This window comes from Cinclus cinclus, chromosome 17 (genome assembly GCF_963662255.1).
Source record: "Cinclus cinclus chromosome 17, bCinCin1.1, whole genome shotgun sequence".
Lineage (NCBI taxonomy): Eukaryota > Metazoa > Chordata > Aves > Passeriformes > Cinclidae > Cinclus > Cinclus cinclus.
The window spans coordinates 3115849-3134407 of NC_085062.1; the positions used below are offsets into that span (position 1 = coordinate 3115849).

The window sequence follows — 18559 nt, forward strand, 5'->3', positions numbered from 1 at the left end:
TTATCTGCAGGGGTGAAGTGAGAGCCTGGAGTGAGCCCTGGGAGTGGATTCCCTGTGCAAGTGCTGTCCTGGCAGAGAGCTGGGGATCGTGGGGGACTGACAGGGCTTGGGGGATGATTTTTCTCTTTGACTTCCCTGAGCTTGTCCTGCCCGGGGGAGCCACTGGAGCAGAGCTGCCTACAACTCCTTGTGTGGGACATCGGGTAAAGATCCCTCATCCCATTCCCCGGGTAGGGCGAGGGGTCAGGCCCGAATGGCTCCGGCGATGCCAAGAGGGACTTCATCGCAGCCACGGGTGGGATTTAGGCTTGGGCAGAGCGAAGGGCTCCACGTTCCCTCCTCTGGATCCCCTGGGGCGGGGTGGGGGGGACAGCGCCGCCTCTTCTGGCAGCCGGTGAGGATGAGGAGGGTTCTCCCCGCTGTCCCGGCGTTTCCCGGTGCGGCCGGTGAGGATGAGGAGGGTTCTCCCCGCTGTCCCGGCGTTTCCCGGTGCGGCCGGTGAGGATGAGGAGGGTTCTCCCCGCTGTCCCGGCGTTTCCCGGTGCGGCCGGTGAGGATGAGGAGGGTTCTCCCCGCTGTCCCGGCGTTTCCCGGTGCGGCCGCTGGCGCAGCCGCTGCTGCCGGTGCAGCCGTTGCCTGGGAACGGCGGTCGCAGAGACAGAGACGCGGGGATCGCTGTGCCGGTGAGCGGGTGGGGGGTCCTCGGGGGGGGTGGTCCCTGGGGACAGCAGGAGGCACCGAAGCCTAGAGGGGTTTGGGAACGGCTCCGTGTGAGACCCGGCGACCGCGGCGGTTCCCAAGCGGCCGTTCCCGAGCTCCCGTCCCGCCTGCCGGGGCCCGGGGAAGGTTTTTCCCAGGGTCTCTTTCCCCTTCCGTGAAAGTTTTCTGTGCACAAGGTTTCGGTGTTGGTTCAAATCCAGAGCCGTGAAGCCGGAGATGAAGCAGCTGCCGCCCAAGAGCAGCTCTGAGCTCACAGGGCTATGACAAAACCTCATCCAAAAGGGAAACTTCCGTGCCCGGCGCGGTGTGCGGGCAGACAAGGGCCGGAGCCTGCTGGAAGAACCGCTGTACTGGGCTTGTTTGTGTTCAGTGTGGGAGTGTTACTGGAGCTGAGAAGAGGCTCTGGGACCCATTTCCCAGTTTCACAGGTGCCCTTTCCTCCTGCTGTGCCCAATTCCAGGTTGTTGTGCAGCCAGATCTGGAAGAGTGGTGGGGGGGGAAGTATTTCAGAACATCTCCCCACCCCAGCTCCCTGGGAGGAGGGTGAAGGTGTGGATGGATGGTCCATGTGAAGTTACACTGGAGTAACCCACTGAGAGAAGAGCAGCACTAAGCAGTGAGCCCAGGGAGATGTCCCAGAACAGACAGATGTCTCAGGAGATGGATGTACAGCCTGAGAAGGTGAGAGCAGCACCATGGAAAGTCCTGTTTGAGACAGGGTCTGGGGCAGCTCCTAGTGGAAACAGAGCCCCTGGGATCTGAGATGTGCTGGGGTTCATTCCCAGTACCACAGGGCAGTCTCCATCCAGACCAGCCCAGGAACCAGCATTCACCAAAAGCTCTTTTCCTTTTCAAGGATCCCCTTGCTGCTGCCAGGGAGAAGAAAGGAGCACCAAAGGATACCAAAGAGTCACCGTTGTGTCCGCGGTCATCTCCTTTAGGTATGGGAATCTCAGACACCCTGCCCAGCACCTGGCCTGGGAGCCAGGGCACCCTGGGGGAAGACACTGAAGGGACATCATGCCCAGAGGGTGCTGGACCCCCTGAACCACCCCCAGCACTGTCTGAGGCCAAGGGAGCCATCTCCATCCCTCTCTCAGGCTACAGGGAGAGGCACACACGGCATAAAGGCTCTGCCAGCCTGGTGTGGGGGGCCACACCAGGGATGCTGTTCCAGAAGAGCAGGGACAGCAGCCTTCACCCCCTTGTGAGTACCAACAGTGGGCACAGTGCCACCCTGCACTCCTGTCCTGCTCTCTCCCATCACCCCACAGACCTCCTGTGCCTGTTTTATCCTGGCTGCTGAGAGCCAGGAGCTGCCTCTTCCCTGCAGGACCTGTCCTGGGTGTTTGGCTACAACAGCAGCCTGGCCGTGCACAGCCTGATGGACGGGGAGGACCGGGTGCTCCTGTATGTCTCCTCCCACACAGTGGTCATCCACGATATCCTGCGGAACAGGCAGTTCCACCTGCAGGTCTGGCACACACACCTGAACATCTCCCTCCTCCTCCCCTTCTCCTGATCCCCCTCTCTCCATCTCTCTTTCTGGTGCCCTGTGCTCAGGGGTCACCTATAACCAAACCCAGGAGCAGCCCATCTAAAAGATACAAACAGAACAGCTCCAGGTTTGCAGCCTCCAAGGCACTTTGCTGCTTCCCTCCCCCAGGGCCACTCGAATGTCATCTCCTGCCTGTGTGTGAGTGAAGACAAACGCTGGGTTGCGACTGCCGACCGAGGGCCGGGTGCTCTGATCATTGTGTGGGACTCCTACTCCGGGTAAGCTCCCAGGAACCTTCTCTTTTGGAAACCCTTCGTCCAGTAAATTATTCAGGACTGACTCCAGTCTCAGCTGAGAGTAAAATGGGAGAACACAGGGGAAGACTAAAAAGCAGCAAAGGAACCAGAACCAAACCAAGTCCTTCGTTGTCCTTGTATCACCCATGGGACACTGAGATGGGGCTGAGCTGCCCCAGATTAAGTTCATCACATCTCCGTGCTGTAGGATCTACAAAGATTCCTGGTGAGTTGTTGCCCAGTGCTATTTACTTAGGAGGAAGGGATGGAGGAGACACTGAGCACCAGCCTGTGGCAGCAGCAGTGTTTGCAGCCTCCCTCCCTCCCACCCTCCATCCACACAGATCAGGGTGGGTGGGTTGTGCCACAGACTTTGCCAAAGTGACTGCCTTGAACCCCCTGTGCTGCCAGGAGCACCCATGAGGTTTCTGCTCTGTAGGGTACCTGTGTGCACCATCTTCGAGACTCATTCAGAGGATGGGATCTGTGCCATTGCCATTTCCCAGGATGCCAAGTACTTGGTGACCATTAGTGCTGAGGCTGTGCAGGTGAAGAGAATATTTCCTCTTTCATAGCTTTTCAGGATAGAGACCTGGAAAGGATAGGACCTTTCTGCAGTGCAGCACAGGGGAGGTGGGAATGCAGATGGGGACAGAGGGGGAGCGAGTTTGCAGAGTGATGCCTTGCTTTTGCTGAGCCATTAGCAGACAGACCTGGGTTTCATTAAAATGAATGCTGCAGAGTTGAGAAAATGGATCTTAATTTGGGATAAAAGCTTCTTACTTTATCACTTTCATCTAAGCAATTTCTAGCATTATTTCCTAAAATTAAACTTTCTGCTGCCAGGCTGTGCTGGGTTTTACCCTGCTCCAGTCTTTTAGGCCACAGCAGCCCCTTCAGTGGGTAGGGAATGGAATTTACTTGGCTTCCCCAACCTCCCAGAAAGCCACAAGTGTTCCTTGGATTTTTCTTCCCTTCTCTTCCAGAAAGTTTGTGTTTGGAGATGGACTCTGCCCACAGAGAAAGCCATATGCAGCACAGAGCTGAAGCCTGAATTTGGGTATCAGGTGAGTGACCATGGCCAAGGGGGGGCAGAGGGGATGGACTTGACATCCCTATCCTCCCCTGCTCGCCTCTGTAACCCCATACCCCCATCCAGCACAGGGCTGCTGGTAAGTGTCAGCTGGGGATGAGAGGGAGGATCACACCCCAGCCCTGGGGCACCCTGGTGCAGCAGAACATCCCAAGGGGTCATCCCTACTCCTCTGATACCTGGCAGGCATGGAGTGTCCTCTGTTTTCAGTTCAGTGCAGCTGGTGAGGTGGTTTTGGATAAAAGCAGGGGTTTTGGAGGGAGGAATAAGCAGAAAGCACTGCTCAGCTTGGCACTAACGCAATTCTTTGAATTTCAGGATTATGTCATTTTTAACCCTCAGAATCCCCATGAGTTTGTCAGCAACAGCAAAAACCAGGTGATATTTTACCTGTGGGTAAGTAGGGCCGTGGGAAGTTGTGTTTCTGGTGCCAGAAAGGAGATGGCAAGGGGGTCTGGATGTCAGGGGCTGGGTGTCTGTCCACAAATGGGGTCACACACTGCAGATCTGTCCCTTCCCTGCTCCTTGCCCTTGCCAGATCCCAAAGTGATCTGGACAGAGTATCACACTCCCTCCACTCCCACATTGGTCAGGTCCAGCTGTGGCAGGGATGCTCTTCACCCTTCCCACTCATGCTTTCCCATGGGCCTTGTGCCATTCAGCAGCTTTTGGAAAGAAGCAGATGGAAGGAGAGGATGTTTTGTGCTCTCTGGAAGACCTTGGAGCCTTTCTGCCCCAGGGGCCCTGCTTTGGTCACCACAGTGTGGGGTCAGTGCCCAGATGCTGAGGAGGGGACATGATAGCACAGCAGAGCTCAAAAATCCCTGTCCTGGATGTTTTCTCTGCTTTCCCCAGGATGATTCTGGTTTGCAGTACAGGGCACCATTCCTCAGCAACCAGGTGAGTACAGCAGGAGGGACCACAGCACGTCACCCTCTTCTTGGCTTTCCTGCTAGTAGCAGCATTGTCCCTCCCCATCCCTTTAAGCAAAAACAGTGGCCATGGCCCCAGCCTGTCCCCCTCAGACAGGCACAAGCCAGGTTTGCCCAAGCTGAGCTCATGCAGGGCTCTCTCTCCAAGGTACGCCACTGCATTTTCTCCTGGGGTTCTTGTCTCTTGTTCTGCTATGGACAGGGAGGGAATGAAGATCAAGCAGAAACCTCTCTGCTTGAGGAGGGCAGAGCCAGCTCTGGGATAAAAACACAGCCTGGTTGCTGTCTCCACAGACCTTCAAGTGCCTGGTGGGACACTTCAGCCAGTCAGTTTTCCATTTTAACAACACCCAAGCTCTGACAGGCACCTCGGCCGGGAAGCTGGTGGTGTGGGACATGGACAATCCCCGCACTCTCCCCGAGGAACTGCCAGCCAAACCCCACGGAATAACAGCCACCAAAGTGGTGTCAATGCAGAAGGAGAGTCTTACCGTGCTCACAGTGTTGGAGAGGTAAGAGGGCAGCCCTTTTCAGTAGCTGTAGGTACAGTCCTCAGGTACCTCAGCTGTAGGAGTGGCAGACATTATGTTGGAGTTTCATTTGGCAGCATGGTCACTCGAGTAATTTTCTAGCACTGGATTTACCTGGGGGTAGAAATGAAGTTGAAAATTCGTGGTGATGCTCTGCTGGGGTAGCTCAGGAGTGGCTCAGCCTCCTGGCCGCCACCGGCAGAGGGAGCAGACTGCCACCAAACGCCGCGACAACCTTGGGGACCCGGCAGGGTCACGGCAGAGCCGCTGGTTTCTGCACAACCCTGGCTTTCTCCAGCACATCTGTGCACGGCTCTGCTCATGTGCTCGTGCAGAGAAATGGAGGAGAGATTTGTTTCCACCCAAGGATGCTCTCCAAGAAATATTTGGGATTTGTCAGACAGTGTGTTGGTTAATAACTTTCCCTTCCCTGCAGCTGTATAGTCACAGGTGATGTGAAAGGGCAGGTTAAATTCTATGATGGGCAGCTGCGGCTCCTCACCATCTACAGCCATGACAAAGTCGGTCCCATCCGGTCCATCTCCTTCTCCACAATCCTTCGTGATCCTCCCAGTGCCCTCCCAGGCAGCAGCCAGCCCTTTCTCACCAGGTGAGTATTTCTTTACAAACCCAGGTCTTCTCCAGTGTTTGCCTTGCAGCTGAGAGCTGGGGAGGTGGTCAGTGAGAGCTGCTCCATGAGCTTCTGGAGCAGGATTCAGCCCTGTGCCCAGGCTCCTGGGCAGGAGAGGGAGGGGAGTGTAGGTGGGCTCCAGGACATCACCTCTGAGCTCAGGGTGGTGCCTTGGCACAGGCACTGCGTTACTGCAGGCACGGTGATGACCAGCTTCTCTGTCATGTACCCAGCACACCAGGCAGTGCTAGTGCTGAGCCTCCAGCTTTCACTGGGCCCCTTAATTCCCCCCTTAAACCCCTCCCAGGGATGGCTGTATCCAGTTGGATTTTATCATGGCTTGGTAAGCTAATCGGGGCCGTGACACAGGCACAGGGCTGTACCACACTGACTGGTCACTGGCCCCTCTCTGTATCCCTGTGTAATGTAGCTGTGCCTGGATTTGCAAGGAGTCTGCAGGCCAGATGAAGCTGTTGAGTGGCTCCATCCAGCCTGCAAACCACATCTGTCACTCCTGTTAAGGCTTCACTGGCAATGTCTGTTCTTAGCCACGCATGTTTTCCAAAGAACCACATGGGACAGATTCTTCTCCAGCCTGGAGCAGTGTGCTGGGGATGGCTTGGTTTCTCTGTTGGTCTCTCTTGTCTCATCCCTCTTCATGGATTGCTGCTGCAGCTCCTGCCACTTGCAGATGCTTTGGGCAGCACCAAGGACAGAAAACCAAAGGGGAAGGTCTGAGCTCACCCCAGAGGCTGGTGGGATTAGGAATGGCTGGAGAGCCCAGCTAAGGCACACAAGGAGTGCAGAGTCCATCAGTGCCTAGGACAGATGTGCATAAACTGGTGGCTGTGGTGGAACAGCTGGCAAAGAAGCCAGGCTTTCCCACTTGTCTGTGCAGCTCCTAGACTCAGCCTGGAGAAAGCTCCAAGGAGACCTTATAGCATCTTCCAGTGCCTCAAGGGCTCCAAAACAGCTGGAGAGAGACTTTGGATAAGGTTGTGGAGTGACAGGACAAGGGAAGAATGGCTTAAAACTGACAGAGGGTAGGGTTAGATGGGATATAGGAAGCAATTCCTCACTGTGAGGGTGGTGATGTCCTTGCACAGGTTGCCCAGAAAAGCTGTGGATGCCCCATGCCTGGAATTATTCAAGGCCAGGTTGGATGGAGTAGCCTGGTCTAGCAGATGGTGTTGAAACAAGATTATCTTTAAGGTTTCTTCTTACTCAAACCAGTCTGAGATTTGTGTGGTCCTTTCGTCCCTTTTACTGGGTCCAGATTCTCAATCAGGCAGACTGAAACTGTACGTTTGTGCTGTAATGTGAACAATTTTCCATCTGTCTGCTTCACATACCACCAGCCACACTTCTGCTCTGCTGTGCTGGTCAGCGTGGCCAAGCGAGCAGACAGGGACTGAAACTGCCCTCTGACCTTGGCCATGGCAGCACAGTCAATGTGGAGCCCCTGACAATGGTGGTGTGGAGACGTGAAAAACCCATTCAGAGTATCTCCAATTGCTCATTTGTCCCTCTCACACACCAGTGACTTGCAAATGGCAGGAGCTCCCCAGATATCATTCATCTTCTGGCCTGCCCAGCCAAGTAGAAAATGGAACTGGCTCCAGTGTCTTCCCATGGCCATTTCCCAGGTCATGAATACAAAGTGCCACTTGCCTTCCAGGTCAAGGAGTGTTTGCATACTGTGTATCACAAAATATAAGTGATTGTCCAACTAACTTGCCAAAAAGAGACTGATGTGTAATATAGCTTGGAGGGACATGAGCCAGCTGGTCTGATTCATCGAATTCTGTTTCCCTCACGCTAAACAGGAACTTTATCCTTTCAACCTCTGATGCAACAATGTCCCATGTTGCAACAGACAGCAGAAACTTTGAAAGAATCACGGAAGAGGCGAAGAAAGCTGTGAATGCCATTGCCTGCCACCCACAGGAGCCACTCGTGGCTGTGGGGAGTCGCTGTGGGCTGCTGAAGGTGTGGGAATACAAGCAGACCCGGTACCTCGTTAGCAGGATATTCACTGAGGCTGGCATCCAGTGCTTATCCTATGATCCTGAAGGTATCCCAGCCCTGTGACTTCCCCATGTGCCAAGCGTTGGCCTTCCTGCGGGGAGTGACGGTGTTGTGAGAGGGTTGTGGTCGGCTTTCCAGGTAATTTTCTGGCTGCTGGTTTTACTGATGGAAGCGTTTACATCCTTGATGCAATTTCCCTTCAGTCCATCTGCAAGGAATTCCAGCTCTCTCAAGGTCCCGTGACTCACAGCAGTTTCTCTCACGATTCCAAGTACCTCGCAACCGCTGTAAGCTTGTTTTTTCCGCTCTGTGATTTACACGCGCTGCTCGCGGGGCAGCTTTGGGAGGGACCTGGGAGTTGCCGGCCGTCCTGGGAGGCACAGAGCGAGCAGGGCAGAGAGCCGTCTCTCCCCTGGGGCTTGGTGACTGAAATGCAGAGCGAGCAGGGCAGAGGGCTGTTCCTCCCCTGGGGCTTCCTGACTCCAAAATGCTTTTCCTGGCTTGAAGAGTCACTCTGGAAAAACGTCACCAGCCACGGAGGCTCCGCAGACCCGCATCTAGCAGTGCCCCGTCCCTAACTTTAGTGACAAGGCTTAGCTCTGCATCCATCTGAAGAAGGGGCTGGAGTAGGGATTTCCTCCTGACTGGTGCTCTGGGAGGGGGCTGCTCCCTCAATCCCATGTCTCGTAGGTGTAGAAGTATTGAGCAGTTTGGCTCAGAGGTTGTAGCAACTGGTGATGATCTGTACAAAGAAACAGATTTCCCTCGCTGACCTTTGTGCTGTTGTTGCAGGATGAGAATTATTCAGTGACAGTTTACAAGAGAGTCCTTCAGAAGGGGAGCACATGCTGGGAACACCTGGCAGGGCTGGACTCCCACTACAAACCCATCCGGAGCATCCTCTTTGGGATCCACTCGGACAGCAACGAGCCCAGGCTCCTGAGCCTCGGGGAGGACCGGCAGCTGGTGGGTTGATGCAAAAGCTTAAGGGACAGTGAAGAGCTGTGGTTAAAGGGTTGGGGCTGGACAAGGCCATCAAAGGAGACTCCATGTTTGGTTCCATGGCTCCCGACCCTCTCCCCACCAGCTCCATTGCTGGGGGCTGTTTCTCAGCCTGGTCTTGCTGCTGAGGCTCTCCTATTGTGGCTTCTCCAGGAGATGCAAATCCAGTGAATCCACAAGGTCAAGGGTGCAGGGCAGACCATAGGGGAGTTGGGTTTCCTTGTCTTCCCTCCAGGTTGAATATGACCTGAAGAGCAGCATCAAGGACCACTTGGTGGTCACACACAGGGACAGGCTGGAGCAGGATGCTGTGCCCCTGTGCTTGACCTGGTACCCACAGCTCAGCACCGAGTCCTTTTTCCTCACTGCCAACAACTACTACAAAATGAAGCTCTACAACACGAAGACCAAAATGTGCAGGTAGAGGATTCATTCAGGCCTGGCAGCTTCCTCCTGACCCTGTGCTCTTCTTGGTCTCATGACCACCATTCTCCCATGCATGAGCGTGTGATTTTCCATCTGTGATGCAGATTGTGGGATGGCTCTAGAGCCCAAGTCACTCTATTCTTATGCCCACTCTGCTGTTCACTGTGTCATTTAGCAAGGTTGTAGCTGCAGGTGGATCTTGGTCTGCTCAGCATGTTGGATCTGAGATGTAGCATCAGATAAAAGATACATCAGATAAAAGAGACTGGAGTCCACATGAGCAAAGCATAATAATCCCTGAGCACGAAATTAATTTCTGAGCCCCAGTGTAGTCCCTTTGAACCAGGGACCCTGTCCTATCCTGTTCTCTCAGCCAGTAGCACAAAGCCTCTGCACACCTCCCATATCTACCCATCCTTCCACACAACAGCTGTTCAGAGAGGAAAAATGTTTTGGGTGGCCTAGAGTGGATAAAAACATTATTTGCCTTTAGAAAGACCCTTTTGGGACCAACCTATGGCTCCCCCTTGGAGAAGATACAAATCCTCCCTAGGACAAGCTCTGCAGACCCCCAGCAACACTACCTGGTGTACATTACAAAGGACAAGGTATGGAGCCCCACCTGCCCAGCTGTACAAGAACCCCCACTTGCAGAGCTGCTGGTCCCTTGGGAATTTCATTGCAGATGAAACCACGTGGAGGCTGGTCCTGCCTGAGAGCTGAGCAAGCTCTCTGGGGAAGAGGATGTGGCACTGCCCCAGTGGGACCCCCAGACTCCCTCTTCCCTTACAGGTGGGCTTGCAGATGCTGCCTGTTGATGGCAACCCCCACAAGTCCTCAGCCTTCATTTGCCACCCGGATGGTGCCTCTGACTTTGCCATCTCCCATGACGGGCGTTACATCTTTACAGCTGGGGGCAAGGAGTGCACTTTCATGAAATGGAAGGTCAACCTACCGTGAGTTATGGCAGGAAAGGGAAAGGAATCTCGTTACTGTCCTTTTGGGCCCCAAGCAGCTAAAACAGAGGGACATATTTTTGGGAGTTTTGTTCCCCTCTCTGACATGTAGGAGGGATTAAGCCAGCAAACCTCACAGGGGTGGCTATAGTACCTAAACAATACTCCAGTCCGGGAAATGGTGTCCAAATGGTAAGAAGTTGGGCAGAGGATTTTGTGATCCTTGCAAGGGCCTGGCCAGTGTGATGGGAGATTGTCAGGGTTAGGCAGGAACCAGAGGAGCAGCACTGGCTGCAGGAGCACACAGAGCACCTGCTGATAAAGAAGTGTCTGCTCTCCAAATGGGATAGGAATTTACTGGGAAATCCCCCCCTGTGTTTGAAGACTGGATTTAGGACAAGCCACCTTAATCCTATAAAGCTTTGCTTACATGAATAAATGGCCCACAGTAAATGGGGTGGTTGAAGAGTGGAGGCTGCTTTAACAAAGGAGGATCTCCAGGCTCAGCCCCAGAGCACCAGGGATGAATCCTGCCAGGTCTCTTACACCATCCTCTGCAGGTTTCCCTCTTCCAGATCCCTCAGGCAGTGGTGCCAGACGTGCTCCCACATGACAGGAGGGTAACACAGCAAAGGCAGGAGAGATATTTTGGTTTCTTGGCATGTCAAAGACCAAAGCTGCTCAATGCAATACATGTTTGGGACACAGGCTTTTCCCTCACAGCTGCAGGTGCCCAATAGATACATTTTTACATAGAAATGGAGCAAGGCAGATGTCAATGGCATGGAAACTGCCAGGCCACCATGGAACCACTTCACACTTCAGGGACTGGGAAGGGAGCTTAGTCCATGGCAGTTAGGATAGTGTGGCATTGTATCCCTCAGACTGTGCTGTTTTGGGGTTTTTTTTCAAATTCTGCACAACACCCTCCTAGCACAGAGCATTGTGTCTCCTGGTTTCTGGGAAATAACTCCATGGGAACTGGCTTTTAGCCCTTGCTCCTGTATTTGCCATTTGGTGTACACCTGGAAAAAACACCACTGCCCCTCACCTTCCCAGGACCAAAGCTTTATGATTAAGACACATGCTGGTCCTGCAAGGAACACATTTTGCAGGTACTATTTACTCTGAGGAAAGCCCAAGGAGAGCCAAGCCAGCTCACCTTCATGTGCCAGAACAAAGGAAACCTGGGTGGGAATGCAATGGGTTTATTTATTTTCTTTTCCACTTTGTGTGGCTTAAGCAGTCGGGGGTCAGGATAAGCGACATTTTAAGGAAGGCAATAGAATATAAATGATCCTTCTTTATAATGGTTGGCCAGAGTCCAGGCAACATTGAATTTCTACGTAATTTGTTTTTGGAGTGAAGTTTTTGATGAGCTAATTATCATTTTATTGCTGCTTCTGGCATCTTGTGAATCTCCACTGTGTTTAATACCCAAATAACTTAATTATGAAAAAAGCATGAAGCTTGCAAAAAAGCCCCAGTGCAAGCAGCACTAGAGGTGTGTGTGAAAGCTGCAGCCTGGCTGCCAGGCGTGGGGTATTATGTGGCAGTGCTATGCCATGATTGCACTTCCAGACTTGGTTTCTTTTTACATCTGCACAAGCCAAAGGGATTCTTTTGGCTCCAACTGCCTATGAAATTGAAACAAAGAGGTGGCTACTCAGGCACTTTCAGTTTAATGCAAACTGCACCTGCGACTCCGTCGCCCGCCACGGCAGAGGAAGTTGGGTAATGGATTGCACTGAGTTATTGGGGAAAAATGTGTTGGATCAAGGAACAGGGAGTTGTGTGGTTTATTGCAAACACCCAGCCCCAGCCTTCTCTGCATGTTCAAAATGCTGATCAAGCTAATTCATCTCCCTCAATGTCTCTATAAGGAAGCAGAAAAGCCAAATGCCAGACACCAAGTTCAAGTCCATGGAAAAGCTCCTGGCTCACAGCCCTGTACTCATTCCACTAAACAAGAGGACCATTCAGTAATAATTAATTCCCACACTGTGCTATTGTATGTAAAAACCTGGGTATGAAATATGCTGTAGAAGTGCAGCTGATGATAAAATAGCACAAGGTTCAAGGCAGTGCTTTTCTTTCCTGAATTCTGAGGCCCAGGGATTTTAATTATTGAAAGTGTCTCCTCACATGAACCCTTCCTGTACCTTCTTTCCTCCACTTCTGCCAGTGCCTTGGATGCTGCTGCTTTCCTGGGTGGGGAGGACTTGATCCCATTCTACAACCTCCTGGATGGTGGCAGAGATGGCAAATTCTTCAGGGTAATTATGCTCACCGTGAATGCTGTCTGGCCACATCTGGCTGGAGTTTAATTTATTCAGGCCTGACATTTCTTTATGTTTTGTCCAGCTCGCCTTTAACAGCAATCTCATTGATGTGGCTGTTAGTAAACCCTAAAAGGAGCCTTATCTTCTGTGCCTGCTGGTAACTGAAATTTGTAGTGTTTGTTTGATTCCCTGGCAGGAACTGGAGGACTATTTTTATTATGTACAGCTGTGCAGCCAAGGTATCAGAACATTGGAGAAGAGACAGGTGTCAACACATATTCCCTTGGAGGAAATTCCTTCTGTAATGAGAGCAATAGGATTTTATCCATCAGAGAAAGAGGTTGGTCAGCTGTTTTTATTGTTGTTATTAAAAGAAGAAAGAGCAAGACTGATTGCACTTCCCAAGTGTTCTAAGGGCCACATTCTGACCACTGCCATGCTGGATGGCTCTGGGATATATTTCTTGGCTTTCAATGTATTTTTATCTGGTCTGCATCAATACAGTAGTGGTCAGAATCTGGCAGAAAATTCCTAAAAAAGTTTCCTTGCTAGCAAGTTGGGCAACTGCAGAGGAAGGCTGAGCAAACCTGAAGCCTGACAGCTCTGTTGTTCAACAAGGCAACCTCAGGGTCAACACTTTTCAGCAGAGAGAACTGATTTAATAAGGGTGCTGCTTCTTCCCCTTTGTGTGGCTGTTTCTCCAAAGCAGTTTGTACTGCATACAAACCTAATTTGTAATGTGTAACTTGGCATGACTGAATCTGAAGCAAGGAGATTTGAATAACAGCCTCTGAGCACCAGCTCCAGCCCCTCAGTGCAGGAGAGGCTCTCCTAAGGGAAGAGGTGCATCACTGCACTCCCTCAGCCTTTCTGTGTTCATCTCTGCCATGGCACAGGAGCCCACAGGCTGCTGAGGCACTGCTGTGAGTCTGTGCCGCCCCATCTGCCCAGGGATGCTCTGCCAGGAGAACCACCAGATGGGAGGCAGGACCTTTGTCCCAGCTGCCACCAAACTGACTCACTTTGGAAGCCCCCAACCAGCAAATGTTTGTCTGAGCTGGGGCTGCTTTGCCCTGGTATCAAGTTGAGGTGTTATCTCTTCGTTCTGTGTTAGATCTCTTTCTAAGGTTATTACATTTTTGCCTCTTGGGGACACAGAGAACATATTCCCTTGGGAAATGTCTCTGGGATAGTAACTGATAATGCCCCACACTTGCCCAAATTAAAATATAAACAGCATTTCAGGCATGGAAACAGAGGTGCTGAGCTGTTGTGAAACCAGGCAACCTACAATGTCATAAATCCAGAGAGAAGGTTCACCTCTCTCTAGAGTGTTTTAATAAAAGAAAAGCAGGAGAGAGAAAAGGCAGCTTGGGCTGACTAGCAAAGCTTTTGGGAATTGGTGTTCTTCTTTTGTAGTTCAGTGGGGTTGATATAAAACCTAATCCCAGATCAGCCGGAGCTGAGTGAAAATGACTGCTCTTGCTTGGTGTGACATTCACTACAGGAAAAATATAAGGCTGAGATTTCCTTCTTCCCTGGGCTTCATTCAGTGGAAAAACTTGTGACATGAGGACAAAAGCCCAAGGCTGAATGTAAAGTCCTCCCTGGGGAGATCTTGCATCAGCTTCCCTTCCCGGGGAGCAGCAGGCCTGGTACGTGTTGGCACGGGGAATTCTCCCCGTGTATCTCTGAAGGGGCTGCAAGCACAATGAAGGCATGGAGCAGATGCTGCCTTTTGGACACCCATCTGCACAGCTGCCAACTGGGCTGACTCACAGCACCAGACTTCAGGAAAACCACTGGTATCCAGCACAGCCAGTGCTTGTTTGTCTCAGAGGAGAGAGAGGGATCCAGCAGGGCAGGGTGTCAGCACCATTGAGCACACTTTGGATTTGGCTTGTGCAGCACCCGAACTGCCCTGGACACAGGGAAGAGCAGGGGAAGATAAGATTTCCTATCCAGTCAGGGTGTGCAGCCTAGTTCTGTTGGGACCCTCTGTGTATACTTCCAGAACAATAATGGTGGTGTTTACTGGTTTGTGGTTTGCCTGCCCACTGTCCCAGAGTGGAGACACAGCTGTGCCCAAGGTGCGGGTAACAGCTGCGGGGTCACCGAGTGCCTGTCACAAGAGAGGAAATCCAAAATGACTGTGCATGTGTAACCCCCACCTTTAGTTGTTATTGTCATCTCAGCAGGTGTGTAACTGTTGGCCATTCCCATCCTCAGCTGCTGAGTGCAGCTTCCTCCTGGGATGTGGTTGTGGCACCAACACAGGCACAGTTTGGGGACATTCACAGGATTGGAAACAAGCCCAGCACTCTTCAAAATAAAACGTAACAATCTGCCTTGTCTCGATCTTTAGATTGAAGAAATAATAAATGAAGTAAAATTCAGCAAGTATGTGGATACTGGAGAAGAAGTGACAAAAATCAATTTAGGGGATTTTATCAAACTTCATATCAACCATCGACCTGCACTTGGCTTGTCAATGAAAACCATACAACGAGCATTTCAGATTCTTGGTTATGAAAACAAGAAGGGAGACAAAGTTATTGACAGAGGAGACTTCCTGTTACTGCTTCAGTGCAGAGGTGAGTTATTTTGTTACTAATATCAGTTTTATGCTCCCTAGTTCTGCCTGCAATTTCAGGACTCTTTCCCTGCAGCAAGAAATTATTCTGGAATGATAACCAGGTATCCAGGACAGTCATGAGGAGCCACCTGCCTTAAGATTTTAAATTGAATAATCACATGTCTTGTCCCAGCTGTGCTTCTTTCACTGCTTTGGAAATCTCTGCTGGCCTGAGGTACCTCAGCTGTTAAATGATGAGTATGGATCTTGGCAAAATGAATCCTTCTCCCAGTGTGCCCTTATCTGAATTGCTGTTCTCTCTTCCAGTCACACAGGCTCTGGAAAAGTAGTATAAAGCTGATAAAATGGAGACAAGAGAGGAGGGATGAAATTGGTCCTGGGCTGAACCTGAGTGAAAGACTGAAAAGCTGGGATGATTTAGCTGAGCTGAATCAGGGAGAACACCATAAATGTGGATGTTAGTACGCTTGTGGCCAGTGCCATAGAGTGGTGATAACAAACTTCTATTGTCTTATTTCTGGTGTAAAAGTGCAGCTGAGCATTAGAACAGGTAAAGGGAAATGCTGGTTTACTCAGTACATCACTTGGCAAGACTCCTTGCTACAAAGATCCTTGGAAACCACAGATTCAACCAGAGTGAGAAAGGTTAGCTATTTATACAGATGGTGTGAACATCCATAAATAGGTACATGAGATAGAACAGTTTCATAACAGATCTATAACCTCATGCTCCAGGGCATGAGCCAACCACTAACTGGGAACAAGTGCTATGTCCATGTTACTAAATCAAGACTTTTCTCCACCTTTCTCTTCCTCTGTGTGAAAATGCCTACACGGACTGTGGTCTGTGCCAGGAATTCTCCAGTGGGAATAGAAGCTCAAGCCCCTGCTACTGCAATGTTGCCTGAAGAGCTGCCTGCATCAGAATTTGTCCCTTTGATTGACATTTTTCCCCAAAATGCTATAGGGAAGAGCAATTTTCTTTAGGATCAACATTTTCCTGCATTGGGATCACGTGTTTCAGTCGGCAGTGTACATGTCTCTATCTCAGAGAAGCAAGATCCTCTTTTGAACTGTCCTGTTTAGTTTGAGTTGCTTTTGAGTTTTTGTTCTCTTGACCCCATAATTCATGGGCTGGTGGTGCTCTGTTTAGGGGAGCAGATGACAGAGGATGAGCTGGCTGAGTGTCTGACCACCCTGCTGGGCAGGAGAGCCAGGAAAGGAGGATCTGAACTGGACACCTGTGATCTCACAGGTACAGGATTAGCATTCCACACAGCACAGAAGCAGGATTGTTTCAATTCCCAAACGGAGTAATTTAAATTTCAAACCCATTTACCCTGTTAGGCCTAGAGCTGTCAAAACTGCTCAGATGGGATTGCAAAAATAGTCACAGAGCTACAGACTGTCCTTCATCCACGCCACAATTCCATGGGTGTATCTAAAAATAAATGGACAATGAACTATAACTGGGGCCTGACAAGATTACACTGCTGTTTATCTGCTGGCTGGAGCTGAAATTAGAAACACACAGGGAAATCCAGTGCTGGTTTCACCCAGGCTGCAGTGCCCATTGTAACACAGCTGTTGGGAACGACCGCATTTGTCTGCAATTTATGTCCCAGTCCACACCAGTCTGGAACAGCAAATTATAGCATTGATTTGAGCCAAGCAGCTGTATTTAATTGCCCATTGTAATTGGAACTGCATTTTTCTACAATTCATGTCCCAGTCCCCACCAGTTTGGAACAGCATCTGTTTAGGGTCACTGGCATTGGGCCCTATGCAGCAAAGGTGCTGCTCCCAAAGAGAACTTTGAAGTCCTTGGATCCCACAGGATCTGAAATCAGATCAAATCCCAATGTAAAAGTTGTCCCATGACTCCTCTGAGGCAGGGATCTGCTGCAAGGGGAGACACATAGATTTGACAGGTTTAATCCCTGCTATAAACACATCAAGTATTGAGCTAGTAAACCCTCCGATCGACATGATCCCTTCATATATCGTTAAAAACATTTCATTCACTAATTGCTGATTATAAATTTTGCTGGAAACCCATTTTGACATTGCTTCTGTGTGTCTTGTGCTGTTGTTACTGCTCTCCAGGTGCAGCAGCTTTGACTGAAGAAGAAATTCCAGCAGAAATCACAGCAGAGATATTTGTTAGAGACATTCTTGGCTTACCTATTTCTGAACCAGAAAAAAAAGACAGAAGGAAAAAGAAGAATCTTTGATCTCCAGAGGCTCAGAATTATAGCTACCACTAGATTTTCTGTTTGCTCCCACTTTCCAGGATCCTTTCCTCAAATATCTGTAAAATTTATGGCTTGTGTTTATTGCAAAGTAAAGGTCACATAGTTGTATTTCAGTCAAACTCTAGAATAAGTCCCCAGTTTGGCACATGCCACAAACCTGTAATTTCACACCTATATAGGGAAACAGTGGAATGGCTGGAAAGAATGAAGCAGGTGGCCACTCCATCCTTGGCTGGAACCTTCCCAGAAGTCATTTCAGGTGGGTTTATGCCAGATGCAGTCTATTTTCATTATGTTAAGACAGTATTCATTTGTGAAACCTGACAGCAAAAGAGCAATGTAAGAGTATTGTATTGATTAAACACATTGATAAATGCTTTGACAGCTTAGATTTGTAATTATAAATCCAATGGACCTCGGCAAAGAAATAAATGCTGTGGTATCCATTAAAACCACGCTCCTCTTTTGGCCTTTAAACTGACTTTTTCTTTCTGCAAGTAGTAATTCCAATTAGCAGTGTAATACCAATGGGATGGCATCGCTCTGTGTGTGTATAAACAGCATAATGAGACTGATACAAGTTGCTGTGGAAGGATCAGTGAAGTGCTGTTGAACAGCTTCCTTCTTTACATCATCCTCGGCATCAATTTGAATAATAATGTAGGCCCTTAAGAAGCGTTCCTTTCAGAAGCAATGTTTTTTAAACAGAGATCGCTGTTGTGTACTCAGAGCATCTGTGATTGTACAATTAGCAGGAGCAGCAAGGTGTGCATTAGGGAGAAGTTAATGAAGGAGTCCAGCAGTACCACACCAGAGCTTGCAGCTCTGTGACAAATTTCCTGCTGAGCATCACTTCCCATGGAAGTAATTTACCATTTATGCTCACGTACTTCCATGGATCTGTCGGAGCTGAGCCTCCACTGCTCAAAAGCAGCCCCGTTCCATGGATAGTACTGGAATGATTTAAAGCAGCTGACAAACTTTATAACCACTGGGGAAGAAAAAAATCAAAATCTGATAGTTATGGATTTATGCTTCCTGTTAAACTTGGGACATCATTGCCCATCCTTGTGTTCGAGGTTTGTCAGAGCAGCCGGCACAAGGGCAGGAGGGGTGTCTGCCACTGCCCGGTACAAAAACTGGTGTTATCTCTATGTAAAGTGCTTTGAGGTTTCTAAAAGCCCTGGATTTTAGGACTGGATTTTGCTTTGTGGTAGAATATATAACTAGCAGCTCTTGATGCTGCTGGACTGTACTGGTGAAGCACGAGAACCCATTTGGTTGGAAAAGATCTCTGGGATCATCGAGTCCAAC

The 18559-nt window shown here is 50.2% G+C and overlaps 1 protein-coding gene across 1 annotated transcript; it reads left to right on the forward strand.

Annotated features, from left to right (window-relative positions):
• Positions 1–1128: 1128 nt before the first annotated feature.
• CFAP251 (cilia and flagella associated protein 251) lies at positions 1129–17696 on the forward strand. Its single transcript, XM_062504017.1, has 22 exons — positions 1129–1386; positions 1577–1661; positions 1821–1927; positions 2054–2194; positions 2387–2496; positions 2954–3062; positions 3501–3581; positions 3926–4003; positions 4463–4507; positions 4834–5051; positions 5506–5679; positions 7527–7774; positions 7867–8015; positions 8521–8694; positions 8966–9150; positions 9650–9764; positions 9949–10112; positions 12298–12388; positions 12591–12734; positions 14760–14988; positions 16144–16245; positions 17097–17696. Exons 1-22 carry the CDS (start codon positions 1351–1353, stop codon positions 17222–17224), a joined length of 2913 nt encoding a protein of 970 aa, XP_062360001.1. The 5' UTR covers positions 1129–1350; the 3' UTR covers positions 17225–17696.
• Positions 17697–18559: the final 863 nt, after the last annotated feature.